This window comes from Schistocerca serialis, chromosome 2 (assembly GCF_023864345.2).
Source record: "Schistocerca serialis cubense isolate TAMUIC-IGC-003099 chromosome 2, iqSchSeri2.2, whole genome shotgun sequence".
Taxonomy (NCBI): domain Eukaryota; kingdom Metazoa; phylum Arthropoda; class Insecta; order Orthoptera; family Acrididae; genus Schistocerca; species Schistocerca serialis.
The window spans coordinates 203,354,043-203,368,163 of NC_064639.1; the positions used below are offsets into that span (position 1 = coordinate 203,354,043).

General features: G+C 45.7%; 1 protein-coding gene across 1 annotated transcript in view; it reads right to left on the bottom strand.

The window, feature by feature from the left end:
• LOC126456941 (hemicentin-2-like) overlaps positions 1 to 1,066 on the bottom strand; it is a 135,670-nt gene extending 134,604 nt beyond the window's left edge. Inside the window, exon 1 of the mRNA XM_050092875.1 lies at positions 910 to 1,066. Within this exon, the coding sequence (XP_049948832.1) occupies positions 910 to 1,063 (154 nt within the window). The 5' untranslated portion in view covers positions 1,064 to 1,066. The remainder of the gene's footprint in view (positions 1 to 909) is intronic.
• Positions 1,067 to 14,121: the final 13,055 nt, after the last annotated feature.

Here is a 14,121-nt window from a genome sequence, read left to right on the forward strand (position 1 = left end):
GTATTTATGTGTCTGGAACATTAATAAATATCGTAATTGCGCTGGCTCAGGAATGACTTCCATGCTACTAGAGGGTGCGTGAAGGGTAAAAACTGTAGATGAAAACAGAGATTTGAATACGTCCAGCAAATACTTGAGGACGTAAGTTGCAAGTTATACTCTGAGATGAAGAGGTTGGCACAGGAGAGAAACTCGTGGCGGGCCGGATCAAACCAGTCAGAAGACCGATGACTCAAAAAATAAAACAAAAAGAAGAAAAATCGGACTCTCCGATGGGCACTTGGAGTTTCATATTCAATTGCAATAATGTTACTGGTCTGGTAATAACATGAAATACGAGATAATGGAATCTAGAACTATCTCGACCTAATTCATAGTTAGTACAATGTTTATTGCGATTGATGTCTATGTCGATGAAATGTAGTACATTTCTTTGGAAGTAGGAAGGTAAAGAGGGTCTAATTCACCTGTTTTTTAGAAACCACCGGAAAAGCACAATCAGGTCCGCTGTCATGCACTTCGAATGCTCTGTTTAGACCTTTGTAACATTGAGATGTAGTGATACTGAGAAATCCTGGTGGACTAATTTGTAAACGATATGTTGTTTCTGTTTTAACACTTCATATTCACAACAATTGACGCTACACTTCTTGTAACGGCCCGCAGCTGTGAGGAAAGCCGGTGAAACGACATAGCTGGAAGGGAAAGAAGGTGTTATACTCCTCCGAGTAATCAGATGACCTCGCAGCGAATCAGCGGCGAGATAGTAACGTTAAGGTATCAATTTTCAGCTCGTCTGTGTCAAAGACAGCGCTGCCTCAGACATCTGGTAATATTTCGCTGTCCATAAGTCACGGCTCACATATGCTGGACACGCCTAAATCTAGAAGGTGTTGTAGAACACTATACCTGTGACCACGAGGGCAGCAAAGGCGAGAAACGTGCTGGAAATGCGGGCCATGGCGGTGAGTTGCGAGTGACGCATCTTGCTGGAAGTCGGCCATTTATACCGTCGAATCCTGGAGAGGCTATCTGCAGACTGACCTTCGCCAGATGACAGCATCAGTGTCCACCACACATCGTGCCCGCGTCCAACGAGATACACGGGCTGTGCAACGTACATCTGACGTCACACTGGCCTGCTTGTGCGCCACAATTCGCGAACGCTCAGCTCCGTGCACGGCCCATGGGAAATAAATATTTGATTGATACCCCCTAAAGGTCTTAATTTTGTCGTGTATTATCGAGAACTTGCATGCATTTAAACACGCAGTCGAGAATTATTAAACTTGTCTGAAATAGTTAGTCGCTCCCCGCCCGAGACGTCTGCTGACACTCGTAAGACCTACGGTGTCACGTGCTGTGGCGTAAGCGCCACGATCTGTCTTTCTCGTGGGCTTCGGCATAAGTCTCAGTGACGTCATGTTCGCCGAATCGGTGTGAACTGAGGCTGTGCAATTTCAACGGAAAAGTGAATTTTTATGTGCGATATGTACTTAGAAATAACAAGACGTCCATTTTTCATAATATAACAATGACAATTATATGCGTTAATTAGAATATATTTGATGAAATTTTTATTTAAATGACGTTGGTATTCGGACTGAAAATGAAAAAAATAATGAGCGAAGGAGATTCTAATCAGCGATCACAGTCTCGAGTAAAGCAGATTTTTTCCATGTTTGTATATTTTACGCTTCACGTAAATGCTCGTAGAACATGCGCCTTTGTTTAAAAATTTTCATCGGCCCAGAATCAAAATCAGGCCCCTCACATGATGTGCGAGCATTCTATCGCACAGACACGCCACCCACCGAACAACTGTCCTTCTTTTAGGGTATTAAAAAAGCTCGTAAAACAACAAATATAAAAAATTAGCGAATCCGGAAATGCTTCGCAATTGCTAAATATCTAAGGGAATTGGATATATGTCTTAACCTCCTTCTCTCTCTCTCTCTCTCTCTCTCTCTCTCTCTGTCTATCGCCTCCTTCCCCTTTTCTGTGTCCATTTACTCCTTCCCCCTCTGTCCATCTCCTCTTCCCTCTCTCCTTCTGCCCTTGAGCCTTGTTTATTGTTGTAGCAAATTCAAAGTCTCATAACAGTATTCTATGATAAACTGAAAAGCCATTAATTCAACTTTCCTGTTTTCTGTAAAAACCGACTGCGAGGAAGAAACCAGAACAGCACATAAGATTTGTATCCAATTTTTAGTCAATACATACATAATGAGAAAGAAAGTATATGGGAAAAACTATTTGCTAATAACTTTTTGTCTAACATTTTAAATGCCCTGCTGTCATAGTTAAAACTGACAACGAAAAAGAAAAGAAAACCATACGTTTTGAGAACTTGACATAGCAAAGTTTTTATTTTTCGCAGTCGGTTTAACAGAAAATCTGTATAATAAACCTATCTTTACTCATGGGTGATGCTGTATTGTAACATATCACAATAAATAAAAAAAAATGTGGTAAGTAGTGCTTCAGGTTGGATCCCTTAAAGTGTTATCTAATACGACTGCGTTCCCGTTACGTATCGTTATAGTTTTTGCACCGCTTAATCAGCGTTGGTATACCTGCTATTTCGGCGTTGGTGTCTTAGTAGTTATTACCCCAGGATAGCTGGGAAGCTTTTGGTGTGCGCAGTCCTCCCGTGCCGGGCCCCTGGCCATGCCAGGCGGACCCGCGTCCACTATGGAGAAGCTCGCGGAGCAGCCTTCGTCGCGACCCTCCGACTCTTGCACCGCCGCCCTTCGGGGAGAACCGCGTCCGAAACGCCGCTCGTCCCGGCCTCCCGTCGCGCACAATGCCCCGCCCACCTCGCAACGGGCGAAGGATCGCTTGAATCGCGCCAATCGCCACAAATCGCCGGTGGACACCACCGGCACTGAAACCGATCATTAAGACTGTTCACAGTCGCGTGTCAGGGTCCGTTCATCCGCGTCGTCGTCGTCGTCCGATGATTCACCTGACCGCCTAGTAATTGATCTTTCTCGTAGTGAGGCGGCGAACACATCGGCTCTGTCTGACCACCACCCGGCTGTACCTGCACCTCTCTCTACGCCGTCCCGCCACCGTGGCGAGTCTTCTGGACACGCTGACCCAGTCGGAAAGTCCTCTGGCCGTCGCTCCAGACGCCCCTCCGCCCACACGGGCTGTGGTGGCAGCGGATCGTGTTCCGATACCCCCCTGCCGGGGGACGCCGCACCGGATGGTTCTGTGGATGAGGAAATGGCTCATACTCCCGACCCTCCTTCTCAAGAGATCCCGTCAAGCCCTCTGAAGAAAGAGAAGATACCCCCCATTGTGGTATATAATGTCACTAATTATACGAAACTGAACACTGAGCTCCAGCGGCTCATTGTCGGCCAATTGAGAGCTGTTTACCAAGAAGATCATGTGAAATACCTGCTTGACAGTAGAGACGACTGTGTTACCATTCTAGATTTCGTAAAATCAAAGGCGATGCCTTACTTTACCCACCAGACGTCGGGTAATCACCGCACCAAAATCGTCATCAATGACTTGCCACCAGAGGTTACGGCAGAGGAGGTCAAGGAGGAACTGCTTCGATTTCGAAGATCCTTTGGTCCACCAGTATAGCAAGAGGAATCCTGAGACCAGGGCATTGATCCCCTGCCCTACCCATGTCGTCTCCCTTTCCCGGAGGGAGGACATAGAGCGGATTTACCAAATCCGGTATCTTCTGTACACGAAAGTCCGGATTGAATCGTACGAGGGCCGCAATGGGCCAGCCATCTGTCGCAAATGCCAACGTTTACGACATACTGGGAATTACTGCTCCCTGCCGTTGCACGGTGTTAAGTGTGCTGGCCCACATTTAGTGGAGAACTGCACACTCCCTGCTTTGGAGAAACCTATCTGTGCCAGATCTTTGGGAACAACGCACGATCCCCACCACATGGCATCCTGGAGGGGGTGCCCTGTTTACCAGAAGGCACTGAAGTCTTCTCGTCCGCCCAAAAAGAAACCAAGAACAAATCGACCTCCCCCACCGCTATGGGACATGATCAACTATCCTGTTTTGCGGGGTCAGCCTGGTGCACTGTCCTCAGCAGCCACTCTGGTACCAGCCACTCAGGCACCAGATGGTTCGATGGCTCCTGTGCCCCTTCCTGCCCAGACTCCCACGACATCCTTTGCTGCTGCAGCCCGGTCTCTTCCTCATTGTCTGTCTTCCATGACGGCTCCCACTGCTCACCAACTACCGGAGCCAGCTGCAGCTCCCTCCAGTCCATCTGTGGCTCTATCTCAGCCCTCTGCCCCTACCCCCACTCTGCCTACTACTACACCTGCACCTGCGCGCCGTAGGGGTAAGCAGACCACCGGGGACCCTCCCCCAGTGGTGGAGACTGATGCGTCCTTTCGGGCGGACATGCACGAAATCCTCCAGGTCATCTTCTTTTCCACAAAACCCCACATCCGGGCTGTTATTCGTGACACTGCACAAAAAATCCGTCAGTCGGAGGACGGGCTCTCCAAGGTCATTGCCCTAGTGGAAGGGCTTAGTCAAATATTGTTGTAATGGCGAATGGACCTCCACACCACCACCAGCCCCCTCGGGATCTTGTACTTGCACTTTTAATGCCAATGGTATAAAACGTATGAAGACGGAATTGAACATTCTCCTCCATGACTATCGTGTAGATGTTTTACTGGTCACAGAAACACGCCTCAAACCAGCAGACGATTTCCGCCTTCGCAACATGGTGTGTTACCGCTCTGACCGCCTCAACCGCCGTGGTGAAGGCACAGCTGTATTCCTTAACAAAGCTCTTGTCCATACCCAAGAGACTCTCCAGCCAATGGAACACATAGAGACCACAGCAGTTACCATCTCCACATGCCTTGGTGCCATTACCTTTGCAGCAGCGTATTTGAGCCCAAACAAGCCACTGCTGGAAGCAGACCTCCACACATTGCCATCCTTCGACAGGCTCATCATTGGGGCAGATCTCAATGCCAAGCACCCAACTTGGCATTCTCGCGTGTCTAACCCCAAAGGCCAGCTCCTCCTTGATTTGGAGGATACTTTAGCACTCTCAGTCTATGGCCCCCACGAACCTACCCTGCCAGCCAGACGTTCTGGATGTGACCATCTTCAAAAACATCACCACTCAGTTTTCACTGGAAGTTCTCCACGAACTGGCCTCTGACCATGAGCCAGTACTCTTGCACCTCACCAATGCTGCCCTTTCATTTGATGTTCGCTCCACTGCGACCCTCACCAATTGGGACAAGTTTACCAGGGTACTTAATAACACCACTCGACACGACCTCGATTTGACAACACTGGCCAATATAGTCCGTGCTGTGGATTACCTTACCGCCAAAATACAGAAAGCAGTGAAACTCTCCACCTCCACTGCACCTCGAAATTTAACACTCCTGGACGACTTGCCCCCTCTGTTACGAGAGCTGAAGGTGCAAAAGAACCGCTACCGCCGGAGGTGGAAGCAGTTTCGTGACCCTCAGGACAAACGCCAAATGAGACGCCTCCAACGCGAATTCAGCCACCGGCTCGCCGAATGGAGGTCTGAACAGTGGGAGGACAGGATGTCCACTTTCCTACTCCACCAAAAATCTGACTGGGCTGTCATTCGCACCCTGCGGCGTTCTAAGCCAGCGACTGCCCATCCTATTCGCACAGCAGTGGGCTTGTCATATGATACCCTGAAAATTGTGGAAACGCTGGCAGATGCGTTCGAGGCCCAAAACCGCCCTCTGGTCCAGGACCTTTCTCCGAGCGAACTACAGGAAGAACATGAAGTCCTGACAGCTGTTGCTGCTTTCCGCAACCGCCCACCCCAGTCTGCTCCCCTTCTTACGTCCATGGCAGAAATTCAGCGCATCCTTCGACGGAAACGTGGCCAGTCGGCCCCTAGATTGGACGGAATTTTAAATGAACATCTTTGCCACCTTCCCCGCACACCGCTCATTTTGTTCACCAAGATTTTAAACTGTTGTCTCACATCTGACCTTTTCCCCCCTCAGTGGAAACAAGCCAAGCTGATTGCGATCCCCAAGAGGTTCAAGGACCCTACAGTCCCCACCAACAACAGGCCCATCAGCCTCCTAAACACTATGGCGAAGGTCCTTGAATCTGTGATCCTTCACCGACTTTCCCAACCTCTTGCGGCAGCTGGGACGATCCGTCCTGAACAGTCTGGATTCACCTCCCACCTCTCTGATGAACTTCAGGTCCTACGGATCACTGAACACGTCAGCAAAGGCTTCAACACTGCCAAGTCGACAGCTGCCGTTTTTCTGGACTTGCAAAACGCCTACGAGAAGATCTGGCAAGACAACCTCGTACACAAGATGCTGACACAGACCCCTATACCGGATATTTATGACAAGATCGTGGATGACTTCCTCCGTGGTAGGACTTTCCTAGTGGCTCAACGGGGAATGCGTTCTGGCATTCGCCAATTGTCGGCAGGCACTCCGCAAGGATCGGTGCTATCTCCCATCTTTTTTAATATCTATGATATGCCGGTCATCCCCGAGTGCCACCTTCCACAATACGCTGACGACACAGCACTATACACCACTGGCCGCATTACTGATGCCGTCGTCGCCCGCCTCCAGCGACAGGTGGAGGCCACTATCACCTGGTGCCGGACAAACAAAATAGCTCTCAATGCCGCCAAAACTACGGCAGTTTACTTCACGAAACGGCGCCCAGTCCTCCGCCGCAATGATTGCAGGTGTGCAGGTGCCCTCGTCCCCGACAACCACCTATCTCGGGGTCCAGATGGACCACAAGTTGCTCTTCCACTGTCATGTGGAGTATGTCACCAACAAGGGGCAAAAGCTAATCAGGGCTTTGTACCCGCTCTTTCGCAGTAGGAAACTTAACCTGCATACCAAGCTCCGCATTTACCGAACAGTTATCCTGCCTGCCCTCACGTATGGATCTGCTGCATAGGCCACGATTAGTGTCACCAGGATGTGGACATTGCAGCGCCTGCAGAACAAGGTGCTCAGGTGGAGCCTGCACGCCCCGCCACTCACGAGAATTGTCACTCTCCACGAGGAAGCGGATATCGTCCCCCTAAAGACGACCATACGCAGCAACGCGCGGCGGCTCTATGAGAAAGTGGATGCCTTGCGGGACACTGTCCATGGGTTACGACACGTTGGGACCACACTTCCACGCCGCTGGCATCGGCATCCGGTTCCCCTAACCATCCTAGAGGAATCGGATTCCGACCATGGCTAACAATAAGTCTGGCACGCCCACCACGGACGCATCCTTTGGCGGGACTAGCCCCCATTCTACGTCCAATACTTTCCAATCATACCTGCCCACATTAGGCTAAATTTTTCTGCCTGACTCATGTAATACTGTCACCGTCAGAGGGTGGTACGGGACTACAAGTCCCACCGCCACACCTCCAAAGTGAACTGCAGTCACTGCCCTGTGGATAAATTTACTGCCTCACCAACACAGTTAAACCGCAATAGACCGGTGATGCTGTATTGTAACATATCACAAAAAAAAACTTGGTAAGTTACATCATTGGAATGCAAATGCGACCTCCTGACTCGTTTCAGCGCCATGGTGAATCTCGAGTAATGACGTCATCTGGCAGCCACTGCTGCTTGTTTGCAACAGTAACCGTCAGTTCTTCTATCAAAGGCGTGCATTTAAGCTAGTGTTACGTGTAAGTTTGTGTGTATTTCTTGTCCTGCCGAGTGTTCAGTTGGAAAGGAGTTTGTTTCGTTAGTCTTGTAGCTTCTCTCTTGGAATTATGTCTACAAATACCTTGTACTGTGCAGTTGGTGAATGTAGTAACAGCGGAAGTAAGACTAAAGGCGTAATTTATCATTATTTTCCAAAAATTGTTAAACTACAGCGTAAGTGGATTGCTCGTTGTAAACGAGAGGACAAAATTAATGTTAATAATGCAAGAATTTGTTCTGAACATTTTTGTGAAAGCGATTACAAACGAGACTTGTAGAATGAATTGCTAGGTCTACCTACACGGAAATTGCTACAGGATAATGCTGTTCCGTCTAAAAAATACCAAACTGGCACGGAAATATATTCGAAGTTCCAGGTCCTAGCACCGCGAATGTTACCAGTAGCGTTCTAACAGAGAGAGAACGTCGCTGTGACACTAGAACAGTAAAAAAAGAGCACTCTCAACGTTGAACACTTTATCCCCGAAGAAAAGTAAGCTGGACAAATTCATCAACACAGACATTATTACTGATCCGCTAATTTCACTTGAAGACCAGGAAATTCAAGGACTGAAGAAAAAATTGGTTAGTTTGAAGACTAAAAATGGTCGACTGAAACAAAGAATTAAGTCAATGAGATAAATTATAAAGCAAGCTGCATCTACAGGGTGTTACAAAAAGGTACGGCCAAACTTTCAGGAAGCATTCCTCACACACAAATAAAGAAAAGATGTTATGCGGACATGTGTCCTGAAACACTTAATTTCCATGTTAGAGCTCATTTTAGTTTCATCAGTATGTACTGTACTTCCTCGATTCACCGCCAGTTGGCCCAATTGAAGGAAGGTAATGTTGACTTCGGTGCTTGTGTTGACATGCGACTCATTGCTCTACAGTACTAGCATCAAGCATATCAGTACGTAGCATCAACAGGTTAGTGTTCATCACGAACGTGGTTTTGCAGTCAGTGCAATGTTTACAAATGCGGAGTTGGCATATGCCCATTTGATGTATGGATTAGCACTGGGCAATAGCCGTGGCGCGGTACGTTTGTATCGAGACAGATTTCCAGAACGAAGGTGTCCCGACAGGAAGACGTTCGAAGCAATTGATCAGCGTCTTAGGGAGCACGGAACATTCCAGCCTATGACTCGCGACTGGGGAAGACCTAGAACGACGAGGACACCTACAATGGACGAGGCAATTCTTCGTGCAGTTGACGATAACCCTAATGTCAGCGTCAGAGAAATTGCTGCTGTACAAGGTAACGTTGACCACGTCACTGTATGGAGAGTGCTACGGGAGAACCAGTTGTTTCCGTACATGTACAGCGTGTGCAGGCACTATCAGCAGCTGATTGGCCTCCACGGGTACACTTCTGCGAATGGTTCACCCAACAATGTGTCAATCCTCATTTGGGTGCAAATGTTCTCTTTACGGATGAGGCTTCATTCCAACGTGATCAAATTGTAAATTTTCACATTCAACATGTGTGGGCTGACGAGAATCCGCTCGCAATTGTGGAATCACGTCATCAACACAGATTTTCTGTGAACGTTTGGGTAGGCATTGTTGGTGATGTCTTGATTGGGCCCTATGTTCTTCCACCTACGCTCAATGGAGCACGTTATCATGATTTCATACGGGATACTCTACCTGTGCTGCTAGAACATGGGCCTTTACAAGTACGACACAACATGTGGTTCATGCACGATGGAACTCCTGCTCATTTCAGTCGAAGTGTTCATACGCTTCTCAACAACAGATTCGGTGACCGATGAATTGGTAGAGGCGGACCAATTCCATGGCCTCCACGCTCTCCTGACCTCAGTCCTCTTGACTTTCATTTATGGGGGCATTTGAAAGCTCTTGTCTACGCAACCCCGGTACCAAATGTAGAGACTCTTCGTGCCCGTATTGTGGACGGCTGTGATACAATACGCCATTCTCCAGGGCTGCATCAGCGCATCAGGGATTCCATGCGACGGAGGGTGGATGCATGTATCCTCGCTAACGGAGGACATTTTGAACATTTCCTGTAACAAAGTGTTTGAAGTCACGCTGGTACGTTCTGTTGCTGTGTGTTTCCATTCCATGATTAATGTGATTTGAAGAGAAGTAATAAAATAAGCTCTAACATGGAAAGTAAGCGTTTCCGGACACATGTACACATTACATATTTTCTTTCTTTGTGTGTGAGGAATGTTTCCTGAAAGTTTGGCCGTACCTTTTTGTAACACCCTGTATAAAACGTAATGTGTCTCGCACTAAGAAGCACAAATGTGTATGCTCGGATGTGAGAAATACACTTTCTCAGTGTTTCATATAAGGACAAATTCGCTATCTGTTAAAGAAGAGGAAGCAAGTAAAGTGTTGCTCAGAGGACATTGTAGATGCTCTTACATTAAGAACTTTGTCTCCCAAAGCATATACGTACCTGAGAAGGAAGAATTTTCCTTTTCCCTGCAGGTCAACACTCCAGATATGGACGAAACAGTTCAAGTGCCAACCAGGTATTTTGAAATCAGTTTTGGAGTTAATTAAAGGTAGATCAGGAATGTTCACATCATTAGAGGCGATTGATATCCTAAGCTTCGACGAGATGAGCATTGACGGTCGTGTGACTTACTACGATTCGTCCGGCGATGTAGTACTCGGACTACACAGCAATGTCCAAATCGTCATGGTTCGCAGCTTGTTTTCAAAGTGGAAGCACTCAGTGTATTATGACTTTGATGTTGCAGTGTCTAGTGATTTGTAGCAGAATGTCATAAAAGAAGTTGAAACAGCAGGAATCCATACAGTAGCTGTTACGTGTGACATGGGACCAAAATATATAAATGTGTGGAAGCAACTTGGTGTTCTACATCCAAGACATTTTTTTCAAACCCTGTTGATCATGGCAGAAAAGTTTGGGTTATTTTTGATGTTCCACATTTGCTAAAATTATTAAGAAATCATTTTCTTGATGATGGAATCACTTTGCCTGAAGGTACTGTGATTACAAAAATTGTTATAGAAGATCTTCTTCGACATCAGAAAGGCGATCTTTCGATCAATCACCACATATCGGAGGTTCATCTTAACGTTAGTGGACGTGATAGTCCGAAGGGCTGCACAGCTATTTTCACGTCGCACTGCCCAAGCTTTGAGATATGTTCTGTATCAAGATCGAGAAGGAAGCTTCATTGAGCCGGTGAACGATGTTTTCGATGTGCTGAACTCGAGATACCCTCAATATGAGAAAGCTCCCCTTAGAAGTGGTTACGGGTTTAATATCAGAAGTCAGGAAAACACTCTAAAAAGATTCCTTGAGATGTGTTCTAATACGCGAGTAGGAAAAAGAAACAGTCTTCTCCCGTTTCAGAAGGGATTCATTATATCAATAAATTCACTTTTTGGACTTCAGAATGATATGAAAAATTCCGGAGCTACTTATATATTGACAGCCAGACATAATCAAGATTTTCTGGAAAATTTCTGTTCTAGAATCCGTGGCCTTGGTGTCTTCTACAACAATCCCGCACCTTTCGAGGTGAAAACAGAATTCGTTTATTGATACTGACTGGAAGTGCAAGTGAAATACCTTTGTCTTCTGGTGCTTCGACTTCAGAGGACAGAAATGAGAATTCTGCTTCTGAAAACTACCCGACACCTGCTGATGTAACTGAGGAAGATTTTGCACGTTTTCTCTCGAGTGACTGATATATCAGAGTAACTGATAAATCGTTTGACGTCCCTACAGATGACGAAAACTTCCTCTCAGATTTCGAGCTCAGTGATTCAGCGTGCACCAGTGAAGATGTTAATGATGATACTTTAAAATATCTAGCAGGATACATAGCATTCAAGTGCAAAAACGTTGACAGTGCTTTGGGAAATACAGCAGGGCAGTGTGCTGTTGATACAGAATTAAGTCTGAACCAAGACTGGGTTACTATTATTTCAAAAGGGGGCCTCATTTCTCCCTCTACTGACTGGTTTGCTAAAATACGTGAGTTAGAAATTATATTTGCTGCTTTTCATTGATCAAATATTTCTCATTGTAGTAGAGTGATGGCAACCTTAGCAGATCATATACGTGCGAAATTTCCCGAGCTTAATGGCAAAATAGTTCAATTATATGTCAGAACGAGAACTTTTATATGGATTAGGCATTTAAACAAAAGCGCCAAAACTGATTCAATGAAACGGAATTCGGCAAGGAAGAATCGGCTCTGGTCAGCGACGCCTTCAGCATCTTCGACGTAGCTTCTGCGTCAGCTTTGTAAGGTAAGTTTGGAGATTATTATCTTTTTATATACAAAAAATGTGTAAAATAGGCAGTACCCAATTGTAAAACATTTACCGTAGTCAGATGCCTAAAACACGAGCATGAATGCGGATGCGAACATCGACCACTAGTTTTGCGTGGCGATATATCATCATTGCTACTAATATTTAAATCATTTCTTTCGGAAACCTTGTATATAATATTAACATGAAGTGTGTTCAAACCTGTGAGCGCGAAACTTCTAGTTATATGAGAAGAGAAGAGACGTGAAAAAATTATTTTGCAATCCCCCATACTCTACTAACGGAGACTGCTGCCGTCTGGCTGCCGGGTGACGTAACAAGTCGCTGACCAATGAGAGCGCACTAAACGAATCTGGCATACCTTTTTTATTCAATGTTCCTTGATTTATGTAAAATGTGTTCTATAATGAACAACCTTTCCAGTATTTACCCGAATGTTTCTTTAGAGAGTAGTGCAGAAAATTAAAGTAGTTTGGTTAATAACTTTCCGAGACTTGGTAACAGCGTGTTCCAGTCATATATATTAAGAAATTTATAACCTATGCGAGTCCAAATGTTCATGAGCGATCCATGCAAGAATGTGAAAATAATTGGTTCTTCTCGAGTTTTTTGGTAACAACTTTAAACACTGACCTGTGTTTATATAGCAGTATAGATTGCAAAAATCTTATTACCGTGTGGTCTGTTTGTTAGATGCCTTTGGGCGAGATGTAATTAGTACCGTTTTGTTTTCAGGGTTACTTCTGGAGCGAAACGTAAGAAGCTGTAAAACGCATTCTTCATTTAAGTCTTGTTACTGATCCTTTGTAAGTACGCCTGCACAAGATAGCTGACTTCTATCGTCAATAGTCCTATCACTTCATGTCCTTGGCACAGTCCCGTGGAGTAGACAAGCAGATAACCATCTGCGCTGTCCTTTCTTTTATGCCTTGAATAAGCCCTGTTCCTCTTATCTGATGTGGGTAACACATACTTGAGAAATACTCTAGTGTGTTTCGTAAGTAATCTCCTTTGTAGACTGACTGCCTTCCAACATAAAGACGGCTGTCAATTATAATTCTATTTCACATATCCTCAAATGTTTCCATCCAGGTTTTGTATGATCTGAATGATTCCAGATGTGACTACTTGAAAATGTAGTTATAGTGTACTATCTTTTTCTTGCAGTTATTGAAGTAAAATTCTACATTACTGAACACTGAAAGAAGGTTCTCAATCTTTACAGCACATTGAAAGCTTATGAAGGTGAGACTCAGTATCTGTGCAGCTTTTCCTGATAGCACAGTCGTCACCAGCACTAAATTATTCGGGGGAGGGAGGGAGAGAAGACTCAGTAGATAGGGTAAAGATCACAAAAGGACGGCCAGCCTAAACGGGAGATCTCCTTGAAAAAAATCTGAAAAAAGTAAGACCTAAAATCACTTTTTGGAGCCACAGACTGTATGTTACTACGGTTCTAAAGCCTGGGTTAGAAGGTACTTTGCGATTGCTGAGTGCAAAAAAAGTTATATGATATTAACATTTAAATTTACCGATTGTTTGTTTGGTTATTATGCGCAGCTCGTGGTCTCGCGGTAGCGTTCTCGCTTCCCGAGCACGGGGTCCCGGGTTCGATTACCGGCGGGGTCAGGGATTTTTCCTGCCTCGAGATGACTGGGTGTTGTATCGTCATTCATCCCCATTACGGTCGGAGGAAGGCAATGGCAAACCACCTCCACTAGGACCTTGCCTAGTAAGGCTGCGCGGGTCTCCCGCGTCGCTCCCCTACGCTCTGTAAAGGATTATGGGACTCATCATCATCATCATCATCATGTCCAAAACGGAACGGCAATAGTCCTAAGTTACTTCAATACGTAAAAGCTTCGTTCGTGCAAAATTTCGACTCAGTCGGTTGACTCAAACAGTAACATACGAAGTCCTCTACATATTTAAATATTATATTAGTTTGAAGATTAAAACCATTTTCAGAAAATGAAAATAATCCGACAGAAAACATAGTGTATTTCTTAGATTAAAGTACAGACGTCTCTTTTAAAAACGCTGAAACCTTTTAGGTTACAAGAGTACCCTCAAAAAATTCACGATGCGTGGTTTTCTTGCACTGAGTAACGTGGG